This window comes from Dendrobium catenatum, unplaced genomic scaffold (assembly GCF_001605985.2).
Source record: "Dendrobium catenatum unplaced genomic scaffold, ASM160598v2 fragScaff_scaffold_146, whole genome shotgun sequence".
NCBI lineage: Eukaryota > Viridiplantae > Streptophyta > Magnoliopsida > Asparagales > Orchidaceae > Dendrobium > Dendrobium catenatum.
In genome coordinates this window covers 2,000,070-2,017,975 of record NW_021318608.1, presented here as the reverse complement: position 1 = coordinate 2,017,975, position 17,906 = coordinate 2,000,070, and the positions used below count along the sequence as shown (strand labels likewise).

The window sequence follows — 17,906 nt, the reverse complement described above, 5'->3', positions numbered from 1 at the left end:
AAAAACATTAAAATAATCCTAAACTGGTTGGGAAATTTCCTGTGTGCCGTCCGCTTCTCAATGAGATTCGAAATTCTTTCTTCAACTTAAAATTCTTTGGTGATTTCTCTGGCACTATGCTAAATCCTAAAAGCGTACTGATTAAGTTAGTGAATGACTTAGATTATTGCATGATGTATAATAATTTTAGGATTTTTTAATGCTTTTTATCTGAAAATTTGCTTGAATATTCACACTTAATACAAATGACTTCATCAACTTATATGAGAGATTCAAACACAACAAACCAGAAGTCGAATTCAAATGGAATATATTTCTCAATTTGAACCGAGATTTCTTCATTAATATATAGTTTTGGATAGCCATAATACTCAATTATGTTAGTGAAAGCTATTGCATAAAGATATTTTATAGACTTATAGTTAATGATCTGGCGACTTAGCAAAGTACTGAACCACTGTTTTGGAGAAGAAGATAATCTTCCAGTTTTAGTTCATTCAAAAAGGGATTACTTCCTTCAGTAGAAAAAAGAGTATCGGCAGTTTACAAATTTTTTTATTCAAATTTTTAGTAAAAAATTTAATATGTGATAAATGTACTAAAGACGCAGAAATTATTTTAGTTTTAATAGTCAATTTGTCCCCTAATTTAAACTATTTAAATGATTTTCTAAGTAGGAAGTGGATTTTGATAATTTCTAGAGCTAAGACTTCGTCCGAAACTACTTTCTTATTACTTTATGAAACAGTTTCTTAGTATAATTTTTTTTTTTAATTTGAAAATTTTGTGCTATAAATCTACTTCATAAAGTAGTACGAAAACTATCTCAAACGAAACCTGAGATTATTGATATGAAAAAAAAAAAGAAAAATCAAGTGAAGCTAGAATTATGAGGTATTGCCCAATTTAATAACTTCTACTACTATAAAAAAGCGTACCGTTGGAGATGAAATCACGGCATTTTGTAGTTTCCGGCATTTTGGAGTGAAAAATGAGATTTTCGGTTGGAGATGATCTTAGCAAAGTACTGAACCACTGTTTTGGAGAAGAAGATAATCTTCCAGTTTTAGTTCATTCAAAAAGGGATTACTTCCTTCAGTAGAAAAAAGAGTATCGGCAGTTTACAATTTTTTTTTATTCAAATTTGCAGTAAAAAATTTAATATGTGCTAAATGTACTAAAGACGCAGAAATTATTTTAGTTTTAATAGTCAATTTGTACCCTAATTTAAACTATTTAAATGATTTTCTAAGTAGGAAGTGGATTTTGATAATTTCTATTGCTAAGATTTCGTCTGAAACTTCTTTCTTATTACTTTATGAAACAGTTTCTTAATATAATTTTTTTTTTAAATTTAAAAATTTTGTGTTAGAAAGCTGCTTTATAAAGTAGTACGAAAACTGTCTCAAATGAAACCTGAGATTATTGATATGAAAAAAAAAATCAAGTGAAGCTAGAATTATGAGGTATTACCCAATTTAATCACTTCTACTACTATAAAAAAGAAAGTTAACTTGCCTCTTTATTTGATAAAAGACTATTATGTTGGTGATCGGCTTATGTTAGGATAGTTAAGGCGCAAGTCTCAAGAAGGGTATGTTGTAGGTCTTATAGGTGATAATGGTGAAAAATAATGCCTATGATGCAAATGGTATGATAAAATTTTAACTTCTTAGTACTCCTTAAATAAATATTTTGTAAGATCTAAAAGCTATCAAAATCCTTTAAGAATCTCTATGAGATGTTGTTAGTTCCTCAAGACCTATGCTACTAATGATGTGATGTAAGAATCACCCGTTAAGATTTATGTCACATAATCAACTTGTAACATAATCGTCACTAAACTAAGACCAACATCACAACATTTGTGCCGCCATAAATACCTTTACCAAAATTCATATCATAGTAATCTCCTATGATAGTTTATTCTAGGTATCAAAGATATGACAACCATCATTCTATATTGCCAATGTTTAACCATTCACATCAATTCATTTTTTTACATAGCATTGATGATTTCCTTAATTAGAAGAAAAGGGTGAATTGGTGATACCTTATAACACATTTTTTATGCTAGTAGAATATGCTCAACAAAGCTAGGCTCCAAGAATTTTATTTTATTTTTATGTTTTCCACATAGAAATATGTGTGCATGTAACAATCCGAAGATATGAAAAGTTCTTTAAAATGAAAAAAAAAAATAAATTTATGTTTGAAATATAGCACTTCAACACTGTGCTTTGTAGCTTTGCGGTGATATGTTTGAAAGCACAGCGATGCTAGAAACCGCTGCTACGACATTTGAATCTTTGTTCTATAGTAATTCTGAATTCAACATACAGCTCTGTGGCTCTGTGTCTGAGCGTTGTGGCACTAGGGCCAAACGGATGGGCTGAGCTCTGGGCAGCACGGACGAACAGGCGGGAAAGCTTCTATAGACGGGCTGTCGGACAGGCAGGGTAGCGTTCGCATACTGGCATGCCTAGCTAGCAGGCGGGCAGGGCATGTGTGCAGATGGGCGGTCAACTTTTTGTTATTATTACTTTTAGTTATTCTGACAGTTTTTTTCTGCTGAACAGCCATTGGAAAATTTTGTGGACGTTCATTTTAACGGCAAAATTTTTTCGGCCGAAAAACATTCAAATCCGCCAAAAAATTAACAATTTTCCTCTACTAATACGTGATTTTCTTGTAGTGAACAATATTGAATATATTAACTGAACTGAGCATACATTGATTATTTAAGCTTTGCATTGGAAGCTTTAGTAAATTTGAATTTATGTTGAACTTTTTAGGCGATTATGTGGATTTTAATGATTTCAAGTCAAGGATGGGATCATGACCAGGTGGAGTGAGGTTGTTAGAGATCCTCAAGCTTTTCTTTTGATTTTGTTTTGTATTTTGTGTTATTCTTTTCTAGTCAGAGATTGAGATAGATTATGAATTGTAAGTAATCTCTTGGCTATTGTAAATATAATTTTGATGAATAAATAGAGAAATATTTTGTTATGTTTTATTTTAGTTGTTTTTATTGGCTTGATTTATATTGACGAAATCAACGGAGCTTTGGTTGATTATTTAAGTAATTAAAATTGACAATTATTTGATCTTAGGGTGTGACATCCATCTCTAGTTAATTTAATTGCTTGTGTGTTAAACGAAAGAGGCTATGATTCCTGAGATTTATTCTCTCAAGTTAGTTCTCATATGTAATAAGTATGCACTTCTAAATCATCATAATAAGAAATAATAAATATTTATTTATTTGACAATTGACATCATATGTATTAGCATGATATTTAAATTAGGTTCATAAAATAAGTTATCATTATTAATCACTTTAAAAAGTATAAAGCCTTCAGTTTATTATTTGATGCATGTAACAACAAGACTTTACCATATTCTTCATATTGAATAATGATTAATATAATTCCTAGAAATAATATCACAATATGCAAAAAATTTAATGCAATTTTTAGATTTTAAAGCACCTAACTATTTCGGCTAATGACCGACATCTAATATCCATCAACTATTAACATAAAAAACTCAACTTCTTTGTCTCCTAGACTCCCTTCCAATTAGGAAAATGACTAAAATCCTCCATTTTTTTTAATTTTAAAGTTGATCATAACCTGACCTTTGCCAATGATCAATGTCTACCTATTGACATATTATGCTCATCTTAGAACCAAAAGATTTTATAAAGGATTTATATGATCCGCGCTAACCATATGCTTATAGCAATCATAATAAGATGAGACCAAGTGTTATCTTACATTATCATGTCAGCTGAAATGCATCTTAAGTGTTATGTTCCAAGATGCTCTCTCCTCTTTTAATTAATGTGCTTATTTTGCTCAATCATATCATTCTTGTAAACTGCTAGCCCAAAATCATTACAAAATTTTGAATACGGACATTCAATTATATCTATTAAAGCCCTATAATCCAATTATTTATGGGTTAATTTAGCTCTTCAACTCATAACAACTAGCCATTGGCTTTCAAATAATCATCATTTTTTCAAGAATCCTTTGAGTACTTTCCTCCATCTTTTATTGATAGTATTTACCCTAATCATTATAATTGATGTACTTCTTAAAAGATTTTTTCCTCACAATTCTACTAAAAAACATTCTCTAAACCATCTCATTGAAGAAGACAAAGGTACTTATCCCACCTATGTCCTTTGTTGCATGATTTGAAGCATGATTGGAATGATTTCAATCCAATTTAATTTGAGCATAAGCATAATTATATGTCTATGTGGACAACAAAATATATTTATAGATTTTGTGAGAGAATATATGTGGAGAAAACAACTAATATCATGGCCCACTAATTATTGTCCTCAATACATCAAATAAGAGGTATTATTGGGAAGCTTCTTGCATAATCCACCTCTTTCAAATCAGCTTTGTTCTTCTAATACAACTAATAAGATATAGAATTTAATAAATTATTACAAATAAATATTAATATTTTTGAAAGATCTAAATATAACTTTACTATGAACTATTAAATAAAAATACCAAAACATCATCATAAAATAATTGATAGTAATTTAAAAATTATTAATTTGTGCCCTCACTAATAAAAAGTTATGGCTCCGCCCCTACTCCTATGAATATAGTAAAAAAAACTAGAGAAGCTATGAAGGATGACAAATTTCACTACTAGTTGAACATTAACAAAGTCAAGCTAAGGAATGTCGACCATCAATGTTAGATTACAACAATCAACAATAGATGCTAGTATCAATTAATAAAAGGTGGTGACAATCTTAAGATGATATACAGTCATATGACAAAATATTGAAGATGATGGTATGGCGATAGGTAGTAGGGCTATAGTAATTTGGTGTAGAGCACTATGATTTTTAGGCTCTCTACAATCCAAATATCTTTTATGTGAAGAATGTGATCATAATTTAAATTTTTTCGAGTGAAAGGTTCATCATTTTAGCCAAAATTTTCAAACACAACTAACTAGATTGCTTGTGCTAATTTTCTAAATCATTGATACCTTTTTTAAAGATTTTAGTGTCATAGTGACATTGAATTGAATGATTTTGACAATTAGACTAAGTATGCAATATTCACATATCATTTGGTCTATCAAAAAATGTCCTAAAGTTCTTAACTATACTTTGAATGGTTAATTTTGACTTTTATGGATTTGGAACAAGTCACTTTTGATGTTATGGGTTATTCTCATGAAAGCCTCCATTTTGATTATAAATTTACTAATAATGGAGTTTAAATTGTACCAAATTATATCTTAAAAGTTCATGTTTTGCATATTTACATCAAGGCCATATTTAATGGAATAGATTTCTCAAGATGTATAAAAACATATTTAAAAAAAAAGTGTTTGTATATTCTACAATAAATAATAGTATGTGAAAATAACAATTTATTCACAATTTTGATATTTTAAGAATAAATTTTTATTTAAATTTAAATTAAGGAAAAATTTAAATTTTCAACCTCATAATCTATTCTATAAAGAGAATATTTGGAGTTTAATATTTAGATTTTAAAAATTAGATAATTTAAGTTAATTTTAATAATCTTTCAAAACCTTTTAAACATTTAATCTGTTTATTCATATGCTGAAAAACTATGAATATATATATATATATATATATATATTCATAGTTTTTCAGCTGTAATGATTTTCTTAATAAAAATTATGTCGTGTCAGTCACATACATGATATAAGCATTTATCCGAAGCATGTTTTACACTATCTATTTGTCCAATTAAGAAAAATGAAAAGAAGTAACAAACATCATAGATGTTTGACATATGAGTCTTAAAAAAAAATTAACTTTAAGAGTTTATTATATAAATAACTTAAATTAGCCATCCCTTCTCTTTTTTGAAAAGTTTATTATTTAAAATTTCAATAACCGAATAATATTGATATATCGCCAAAAAATTATCTTGATCGGACACGAATCTCAAGGCAAAATTCAAGTTAGAACCTTCAGAAATTAAATTGGAGATTATCTGAACTCTGATTTCAACAATCTTACAGTCGAATTGAACGTCTCAAAAATATGAACCCAACGACACCAAATTCGACTCAATTCGAGCTCAAATGGGTCCAAATTGAAGACTCAAAGCATATTTTGAAGGGAAAAACCATAATTTGGATTACCAAATGGTTTCCAAACGTGATATGCTTATAATCGAATCGAGTGGCTCGATGAGAAAAATCCAATGAGCCTAAGATTGTCAAATTCTGATATCATTAAGACTTTCAAATACTTCATTGAGGGGGAGGAAGAACGGACCCAAGCAAGAAGAGAAGGAAGGATTCTCTTGCCACCAGACTCCTCATCGACCATCATCAGACTTCAGCCGGTCACTGACTGTCACCGAACTTTCTCACGGCTTCCGTCGGATGTCGAATATCTGTCTGACCACCAACTGACGCCAAACTTTGATCTATCGTCTAATTTCTACCCAACGCCAGACTTCTGTTCGTCACCGGATTTCTACCCAACGTCAGACTTCCGCTCGTCGCTAGACATCTACCCATCATCGGTCTTTCATCGGACTTCTACCCGATGCCGAATTTCCGCCAATCGCCAGATTTCTACCCAACGCCGGATTAACACCTATCAAAGGTCATTCTGACTCCGTCGCCAGACAACGGTCTTTTTGACCTTCGTCGCCAACCTACTATGGTCCTGCCGACCAAACGAACACATCAATATTGATTCTCCTTGTTTCCACCATGTAACACACTCTATATGATGTATATTTGACATCAAGCCAATGCATTCCTCCCAATGAAGGGCATCTTTTGTTATCAACTGCAAATACTAGTAGATTCATTCAATCTGGGCTAGGCCCATGATTTGTTCCCTTTTCAGGAATTTTCTACGTAAAAAATTTGGTGTCTCTTATAAATGTTGCACCCTCTCTTTTTATTTGCATGCTTATTGGATCTTCGTACAAAACTAATTAGACATTAAAATTTATAATTTTCTACCGTCGCGAATACTTCAAGACGCAACAAATACTATTTTATTTTCTTTAAAACTCTTCTTTATTTCTATAAAAGTTTGTTATATTATTTATCTGATTTTTATTAAACATTTAATTTTTTCGATTTCAAATTACAAATTATTATTCCTTTTGCTTATTTCTTTATTGACTTAAAAATATTTAATAAATTTATTTAATATTTACTAATTTATATGACTATTGTATACTTTTTTTAAATATAATATTTAAAAAACAACTTAGGTCCTATATGTTTAATAATAAATAAATTTTATGTCCGTAACTTATTGGACTTACCTTTTTATCAACATTGATGCATTCTAATGGTTAGTCATGAAAGCATATTTATTGGACAATAACAGAGTTCCCTGTTTAATAATTTACAGCTGATCATTAAGAAGGTATATATACCTCTCCTGTACCTGCCAGTACCACCTTCTGTACCTTCAACTTATCAATTAATTTAATATACCCAAAAATTAATTAAACCAATAAAAAATTTTATTAAATAAAAATTACTTATTTTTCCTCTCTATATAACGCCCGCATCCCCAATGACCCGTCTATTCCGATCCCTCAAGGCCTCAACCTTCTCTCTCTCTCTCTCTCTTTCTCGTAGTGTGGCTGAAGAAAAATTAGGCGGATCCAACGGCTGTGAGAGGATGAAAAAATTGATCAGACGGCTGGCGAAGGTGGCGGACTCCTCGCAGTACGAGCCGCTTGAAGCGGCGGGAAAAAGGGATGCAAGGCGAGCGCGAGTACCGGCGGGTCATATTCCAGTTTTCGTCGGCGAAGAGATGGAGCGTTTTGCGGTTCCAGCGGAATTCCTCGGCCGACCGCCGTTCGTCGAGCTTCTCCGGCGAACGGCGATGGAGTTCGGATACGATCAAGTCGGCGTTCTCCGGATCTCTTGCTCAGTTCACCTCTTCCGTCGCCTTCTACTTACCGCTGAAACCGATGCCGGCGACGATTTCGTCGCCGAGGAGCTCGCCCGGCCCCTTCAGTACTCCGATCACTCTGCTTGCTAGGGTTGGATGCCAGAGATTCTCCCATGCTTCTCTCCTTCCTCCTGTTCTCTCAGTCCTGCCAAGAACTTTTTCCGTTTTTTTTCCGATAATTCGTGTTTCCCGTTTTGCCCTCCTTTGCTGTGGTCTAAGGGCTTAACAGTGGAAATTGTTTATGGGTAGAATGGGTATTTGCTTTTCTCACTTTTTTTTCAGCTCGAGAAAATGGGTAATGTGTTTATAATGGAATTTCGTTAAATGGAAATTAATCAGGGTTTGAAATTTTGTTTATGAGCAATTAATTACTCGAATTACGCCCTCGCCGGCGACGAAAATTACGGAGATCCCATAGGGCCAAAAGAGTCAAGTGATCACAATCCGGCTTTTCCACTCCCCACGAGGTCATAAATGGGGACCGAAGTATCATAGCTCATCGACGAATTATAGCGTAGGGGTATATATGGAATTGTGCTCGTTGTGTTTTTTAAATTTGTTATTATTGTTATAGTAAAATTCTTATAATTTAAGCATGCAATTAAGCATTAATTTTTAGCTAATTTTGAACTTTAATACTAAAAGAAGCGCGCTTATGTTAAGCACAATTATTTTAACCATGCAAATAATTTTACATTAACAAAATATTAAGATCATACTCATAAAAAGATTACATACAAATAAATTATTAAAACATGTTTAGTAAAATAATTAATTTTTTTACTAAAATTCTGTTTTAAGAAGCAATTAAAAAGTCTTATCAAATGAAGCCTCAATATACCAGCGAATGATATTTGAATAACAATGACAATTGTTTAATCAATTATTTAAAAAAAATCAACTTTTCTTGTATGATACTACATATTTTACAATCAATTCTTCTTTAATTAAAGATAATAACATATTTTCTAATCAGTTTATATAGTGGATCACCAACCGCATTGTTGAAGTCTATCTCCTATTAATGCTCCTTAACAAATTACACAAATATACAAGTTTATCTATCCACATAGTTTACCGCGATTTATTTGTTGGGAGAGTTTTGACTACCAACCAATAGATATTGGATTTGAAATTTGCGCATGTGATGTGCTTATGAGTTTGACTTAATTGGCTCCATTGTACAACAACAACAACATCAAGCTTTTATCCCACTACGGGGGGTCGGCTACATGAATCCTTTTTCTCCATTATGCCGTTGCCGGGTCCCAAGTCCTGGATGAGAAAAGTTGAGGGTTGCATTAGGTAGTCGACAGCTAGCGTAAAACTTGTCAAACAATAATGACATGAATCCTTTGGCTCCACTGTGAGTATCATAAATGTATTTCAAATATGGCTTTCGAGCATACTGAACCTCTTCTCTTCTTATCTCTTTCTAGCTCTTACTATTCTTTTTTTTGTTCTACAACGTTACAACAATCAAATGTTCTTTATTAGTCAGAATAACAAAATTCCTCTATAATTAATATCTTTTATAAGTATGCTTAGCCAACTAATTTAATTAATTAAAATCTTTTATCACAATTTAATCAGCATTTTGCGTATCATGTGAATCTAATTTTCTAATAAATCCACGATTCTTATTTCAATAAACTAAACCCCAACAGCCCAACTGGAAAAGATGCGTGCAACTCGCTTGAGCAGCAAATAATTAAAAAAGAAATTCTCCGTCCAAAGGATTTGTACGGTTGAAATTTTTATTATTTATTTCTTTGTATGATTGCTAATTAATATTATAATAATCCCCATAGGTTAATTCCCAAAATAAGCCCAAATGAATACTTATTCATATCTATCTATGAGTGGACGTTAAATTGAATTTTCTATGCGGGCTATTGTCTTCATTGATTGGGGACAAAACAATAAGCTAAAAATAATAATAATAATAAATAAAAAATAAAAAATTTGTGGAGCCGGTTTGGATGCAAATAGGATTTTAGATTTTGTTTGAGGCCACTTTCTTGCTGTTTAGCTTTTCAGATTGTAATTATAATTTTGTTTTGCAATTATATTTTTATTGTTTTTAATAAATTTTTATGTCATGAAGCTGCTTTCTATATTAGCTTTTAAAAAAGCTATTTTTCATAGCAGCTTTACGACTATTTTTATAAAAAGATAAGTTGTTCTCAATGGACCCCTTAATGCATCCTATAAATATGAATTTTGGTAGTTTTCTAGTACCGGGTCTTGTAGGTTTCGTTTGGGACAGTTTTTTATTGCTTCTTAAAATAAAATTATAGTACAAAAAATTTAATTTTTATACTAAAATTTTGTTGTAAGAAGCAATTAAAAAGCCGTTTCAAACAAAGCCATAGGGACAACTTTTTTGTTGCTTCTTAAAGCAGCTTTCTAGTATAAAAATTTTAATTTTTGTACTAAAAAGTTACTGTAAGAAGCAACAAAGAAGCCGTCCCAAACAAAACCTTAGTTTTATATATATTAAAAACTGCTTTTGAAAGTAGTAAGAAAGCTGTCTCATATGAAATTTTAATGATAATAACGTTATTGACAATGGCATATTAATTATAATTGTTGTTAACATTACTGACAAATGACAAATTAATTCTAAATAACATTTATGCAGAATTTATTAAAAATTATTAGACATTATTAACAAAAGACATTTTTCTTTTCTTTTTTTTTCTTTTCTTAGCAATTGAGTGTTAGTAGACATAAAGTCCAATTTTTTATTAATATACAAAATTTCCTGAGAGTGAGAGAAAGGGATTGCTGAGATGGAACTTGAAAAATAAATTTAAGATAATGAATTTAGAAAATGGACATAACTTATTTCATTTTATCTGTGGGAAAAATTAGGAAAAAATATTCGATTCAATTTTAATTAAAATGATCTTAAACATTTTGACATAAATCAATTTTTATGATATTATGTTACATTTAAATAAAACTTTTTTAATATTCTATTATTTCTCATTATTTTTGCAATATTTTTATAATAAATAATATCTTCATTATTTAATATATATATATATATATAGGAAACTCACGTCGGGGCCTACGCGTTAATTAAAAAACCGGGTTACAGAGTCCTTAGGGAAACCGTTAGCTCACTAATGCTCATACGAGCTACAAAACAAAGGAAAAGACAACCTACGAGCCAATAGTTTCCACTTTCAAAAAAATTATACAATAAATAACATGCTAAAGATGCTCAAGACTATCATCCAAAAAAGAATGACTAAAAAATAGTCAATAAGCGCAGTCTTTCTAACAAAATTGTTGAGGACCAGAATCCTCTGCAAAAAAGGAAAACAAAAAAGGAAGAAGCTACAAGAAGAAATATAGTTAGTATCACAAGTATTAATAAAGAGATAATTCTATAAGAAATAATTAAGAACATCAAGAGAGTAAAGAAACAAAATTAAAGCAGGTAAAGAGATAGGATACAGATACTTAGTGTAGTTGAAAACCTTGCACCGGAAGGTAGGAAAAATAACAAAAAGCACTGGGGACAGAACCAATGATCACCATGGAAACCATGAGAATCATCACTGTTAAGCAAAACCTGAAAAGCAGACCAATTAGCAACAAGGCACAAAGGAAAAACAAAATGAACCCAGGTTGTCAAAAACCACCCAGAAGGAGCAAAGCAACCAAGCCACCACCCAACTGGCAGAATCCCTAAGAGATTCAAACCAACAACACCAGCCATAGTAAGGTATAACAGAAAAAATAGAGGCACACCCTCCAGGTACCCAAACCCAATAGCCTGAGATAACCAAAGATACCACGCCGAATCACAGAGAAAAAACCCCCAGCAAATGATCACCTGACACCCCCCAAGGAGCACCAGCAGAAAAACAACAACAGAAATAACCAAAACAAAGGAAAAAAAATAGCAAAAGACAAGACATCAACACCAAACTATCTGGAAACATACGGGGTACCCAGCTGATCAAGATGAAGTAAGCCCGAAAGATGACCAGGCAAAGAAGAACTACCAAAATCAGTAAACTCCTCCAAGGTACAACCAAACTTAGATAGCCAAATATCTGCAGCATTCGTAGCCTTGGCAGACACAGAAAAAACAGGTTTCATGAAATAAAGCAGTTTCCTAATATCTCTAACAATATAGAAGATGCTCGGGTTACAACACATCTCCTCCAAGGAATATAAATACGAAATGTTAATACCAGAGTTGACCTCAATAACTAAGTTAATAATATTAAGAGGAATGCGTAACTGAAGACCAAAAAGAATAGTCATACACCAAGCATACTCCAAAAAACAATTAAAGTTAGGGCCGGCAAAGGCCAGCACTAAAGAACCATTCGAGTCTCTAATTAAGCCACCACAACCAATAGCATCCGCAACCTTACACCCATGGATATTCAACTTGAAGTAACTGTTCATAGGTTTAATCCAAGAAATAGCATAAGAACCCACATAATTCCCCGACGGAACCATACCAAAAAAAGGAGCAAGATGAGAGTAATTAGAAAAGTTTTTCATCGAAATTAAGTTAACAGCCACAAGAGCAATCACTTTGTCTTTAACTCTACGAATAATATTAATATGATCCATCTTGCAACCATTAAAAACAGAATTGTTTCTCTCCAGCCAGATGAACCACAAAATAAACATAGGGATAGAATTACGGATGTTACCTTTGCACTCAACCATCCCATTCATCAGAAAAGCCTTAAGAGACAAATGCACATTAAAAATATTTAATTGGAACAAATCATCAAAGAAAACCCACGTCTTAATAGCCACAGGACCAGAAATAAAGATATGATGCATAGTTTCAGAATGAAAACAACAATGGCATTTAGAGGCAAAAGAGAAACCTTTTTTTATAAGATTATCATCAGTAGGGAGCAAGTTATGAAGCAGGCGCCACATAAAAACAGAAATAGTTTTAGGGATGCTTTTGTGCCAAATAATGGCAAAGGACTTATCAAAAGGCCTTTTATTTCTAAAAGACAGCCACACATGCTTGATATGGAAAGCCCCATCCTTAGAACCATCACACAAAATAATATCATTAGACTGAGAATTAAAGGAAATATTAAGAATTCTATTAATAACACAGTGAAGAACAAAGTTAGAAAGCTTGTCCACATCCCAACCATTATCTTTAAAGAAGAAATTAACTTTAACAGACTCCAACGAGGACGTATGCAACAGCGAATCAATAGAGTCCTTACCAATCTAATGATCCTGCAAAAAAAATAAGTTCCCATAGCCAAGCCCCCATAAAATATTGGATTCCATTCCCCATTTAAGCTTACACAATCATTTCCAAACTTTAGAATCTCCAGATTTAATAGGGATAACCGTGGGGTGCCGATCCCCACAGTACTTAGCATTCATAAATTGAGACCAAAGACCCTCTTTAGAGTGTAATTTAAACCAAAGTTTAAAATAGAAGGCCTTAGCCATGTCAGCCATCGACTTACACCCCAAACCACCTTCCTCCACCACATCACAACCTTTATTCCAGGACGACCACATAATTTTAGAGGAAGAACTAGTTCCTTTCCAAAAAAATTTGTTAATGATATTGTGAATTCTATTACAAACAGCTTGGGAAGGAAATAAAGTTTGAAAAATATAGACAGGTAAAGCACAAAGCACGCTTTTAATTAAGGTAATGCGGTCACCAAAACTCAAGAAGTTGGAATCCCAAGAAACAAGCTTGTTATGCACCGAGTCAATCAAAAGAAAGACCACTAATAGATTCAAATATAGTGAAGAAGGACATAATTTTCATAACTCCCTTAATGGAAGCATTAAAGAAAACAATAAAGTCATCAGCAAAGCAAAGATGGGATAAATGGAAACCTCCCAAAGTTCTAAAATAAAGGTAAGGATTAAGGTAAAATAAATTAGAGATACCTCTTGAGAAAAATTCAGCTGAAATGATAAACAAAGAAGGAGAAATAGGATCACCTTGCCTAATCCCCTGTGAAGACTTAAAAAAATCATGGTTAGAGTCATTCAGAATAATAGAGAAGTACACATCCTCAATACAACTCTTAATAAGATTAATGAAAGAAGAGTTAAAACTAAAAAAGATCCAGCATAAAGTAAATGAAACTCCAACAAATGTTGTCATAAGCCTTAGCAATATCAAGTTTCAAAATCATATTCCCACCTCTAATTTTAACATCTAAATCATGAGTAAATTCTTGAGCCAAAAGAATATTATCGGTAATAGCCCTGCCTTTAACAAAACTCATTTGATAAGGAGAAATAATTTTAGGCAATACATTAGATAACCTATTAGAAAGAATCTTAGAAAGCAGTCTATTAAAGAATGTGCAAAGACTTATAGGCCTAAAGTCATTCCAAGATTAAGTGGAATGACATTTGGGAATAAGCACAAGAGAAGTGCATTTAAAAATTTTTGGAATCGGGTTACCCTCAAAGAAATCAATAACAGCCTTAAAGATATCATCACCCAGAATATGCCAACATTTTTGAAAGAAAAGGGTAGTGTAACCATCCGGGCCGGCAACAGAATCACTATTCAAACCCAAAGCCGTATCTTTAACCTCATCAAAGGAAGGATACGAAGACAGAACAATATTATCCTCAAGCGAAATACAGTTAGGAATAAAAGAGTGATCAACAAGTTAAATCATGTTAACAACTTTATTAAAATGGTTAGTGAAATGGCTCACAGCAAGATTGTCAATCTCTACAGTATCAGTAGAGAAGGAACCATCAACTCTTTGAATATTAACAATGTTATTTTTAGCCCTTTTCCTCTTAGTTAAGGCATGAAAATACCTAGTATTACAATCACCATCCACCAAATGCTTGGCCGCGGCTTTTTGCTTCCAAAAAGCCTCTTCCTAAGCTTGAAAATTAGAAAGATCAAATTTAGATTGATTAAGTAAAGACATATTCACATCAGAAGGATCAATTTGATAAGCATGCTCATTAAAAGTAACAACTTGTTCAGGTTGCAAAATATTAGAGAAAATATTTTTAAAAGTATGATGATTCCACCAATTGATAACAAACTTTAATCTCTTTAGCTTAAACCATAACCTTTTCATACCATCATATGAGTTATCCGACAAGAGAGGGGCCAACCAATTCTCCTTCACAATCTCAAAGAAAGAATTATTAAGAAGCCACATATTTTGAAATCTAAAATTAGACAAAATGTTAATTTGATTATTGTTAATAGTCATCAGTAAAGGTAAATGATCCAACAAAGTTCTACTTAAATGATGAACATTAGTAGAAGCCAAAGCATTAATCCAAGAATCATTGAAAAGAACACGATCAAGCCGTTGCCAAAGATGCCCCCTATTCCAAGTAAAATTATTGCCAGTATAACCAATGTCAATCAGATTACAAGAAAGGATCATGTTATTGAAATCATCAATAGATCTTTGCGACGGATTAGAGCCACCCGACCTCTGAGCATGAGAGGTAATCGCATTGAAATCACCACCAACCATCCAAGGTAAAAAACAAAGACTATGAAAATTAATAAGTTGATCCCATAGATGTTTTCTAAGATAAAGAGAAGAAACTGCATAAACAAAAGAGCCAAAACACTGAAAATTAAAAGCTTCAATCTTACAATGGATAACTTGATTAAAATCACCAATCACATCCACTTTAATAGGGACTTTCCAAAAAACCCAAATCTTGTTCGAAAAATTAGCAACTACATTGTTAAAGCCAAGAAACCGAGCAGTACTAACCATTTTATCAGCCGTGATAAGAGGCTCCAACAAAACTAAAATAGAAATATTATGAATGCGACATAAATTTTTAACACGAATCCTAGAAGACTGGAAACCAATGCCACGAACATTCTAAATAATGGTACTAAACATAAGAAAACAATTAATGAGAAGCATTTGAACGGGTTTTCCTAGGAGGATTCCTAGGAGGTTGAATAGTAACATGCTTGGGTTTACGGCCTTTTTTATTAAGCACTTTAGTGTAAGAAGTCTAAGAAGTATCAATATCATCGGAAGCAAAACATTTAGAAGCCGTCATGATTTCTTCAGTGTCAGAGAGATAGTCACTGTTATAATTAGAAGAAGATAGAGCCTTACCATCTCCACGAATATGTGGTTCATCATCAACCATAAACCCACCATCCTCATCACTAGAGTCATAAGTTTTTCCCTCCCCAACCAAAACAGCATAATTCAACAAATCATTAGGATTGAAACCAACAATTTCACCCTCCTCCCCAACAGGAAGATCAACATTCTCTTGATTATTGTTAACCAATTGTAAACCATCATTAGCATCTATATCAGACAACATACTAACAGACTGTTCAACATTCAAAGCATTATGTAACATGTTATGCATAACATCAGTTTCCAAAGGAGTCCCATTGTGAACAACAATAGCAAGATTATCATCAAAATTAATATGTTCATCATTAACTAAATTAATAGGTGGAATAACAACAGAGTTAGCTCCCTCAGGCTGCGGGGAAAACACATTACAATCCTCATTTGATTCAGTATGCTACAAAACCACATTATTGATAATGTTCTAAGTTGAATTTTTATCCATATTTTCAGTGCCAGATGAAATACTCATTTTGTTTTTTTCAGCCCTCAAACTAGGATTTTTTCGGTAACATTGATTAACGCCATGACCATGCATTTTACAAAAAGAGTAAAAAATATGTAAGTTTTCAAATTCCACTTTTTGGAAATACCCTTTCAATTTCGAACAAATCCAAATATCAGTAGGGTGTTTCTTAGACACATCAAGTTCAACCAGGACCCTAGCCACAGAAGGACGAGACACAGATGCAGTAGCTTGGTCGGTTTGTAAGGGCCGACAAAAAATAGACACTAAACCAAACAGGATTTGATGATTGAAGAAATGCAAACGCAAATTAGGAAAAGAAATCCAAACTGGTGCTATAGGCGATTCTTCACGAACATCAAAATCCGGAGTCCATTTCAAAAGCCACATGTGACAAGCTTGAATATAGTAAGAACGCCTCGCAAAAATACGACTGTAATCAAGATCATTAGCTAACTGAATCACAATATGTCTATGATCATGTAATCCAACATGAAAGGAACCAGAAAGTTTCAGATTAACAAAAAATTTTCTGATAACATCCAGATTCGATCTTCTCAAAACAAACTTACCAACCAAAGTTAGAGCATAAGGAGCAGCTAATAAATCAACCACGGAATCCTCAAAAATTAGGGCAGGGCACCCCTAAAAGACTAATGAGTAAAAGAAAGCTTAGGACTAGAAGATGACGATCCAGCAAGAACATTGCGAAAAGATCGAGATTTACCATCTAAAGTTGAAGAAATAGGGATAGATGACGACGGGGTCGTCATCTTCCCACCGCAACGAGACCCGAAAAGAACAAAGCAAACCATAGGATAAAGAGAACGACAAGGTAGGAAGCCAAACCGAAGCCAGCAAGCAGAACCAGCCAGGAGGGCCAGCACCACGCACGGGAGAAGGAAACTCTAGAGTGCCGAAAAATCGCCTCAAAACCCTAGAGCTCCGCGAACGATGGGATTTTCAATTAAATTGTGTCTACTTATTAGCTTATATATGTAGCTCAATTCATGAGCTATTTATTGAGTTGAATTCGAGCCGACTTGAATCAATTATATTCTTGAACTTGGCCTAAAATATGTGGGTTTGAACTAACTAAATTAGGTTAGGTGATAAAAAGCATTGCAATAATTATTAAGATTTTTTAATTCAAATTTCAATTTTGAATTTGGGCAATAAAATTTGATTTTTTTTCAATAATATATTAAATTAATATCTTGCAAAATCAAATGATTAATAAAAATATATTATATGCACATGATAAAATAATATAATTCATTTGATACATGAGAGAATAAAAAATATTATTATTTTCTTATAATAATTTATAGATTATGAC

The 17,906-nt window shown here is 32.5% G+C and overlaps 1 protein-coding gene across 1 annotated transcript; it reads left to right on the top strand.

Moving 5' to 3' along the window:
- The first annotated feature begins 7,602 nt into the window (after positions 1-7,602).
- LOC110094006 (auxin-responsive protein SAUR71-like) lies at positions 7,603-8,317 on the top strand. The gene has a single exon (XM_020819097.2). It carries the CDS (start codon positions 7,685-7,687, stop codon positions 8,048-8,050), a length of 366 nt encoding a protein of 121 aa, XP_020674756.1. The 5' UTR covers positions 7,603-7,684; the 3' UTR covers positions 8,051-8,317.
- The last annotated feature ends 9,589 nt before the right edge of the window (positions 8,318-17,906 follow it).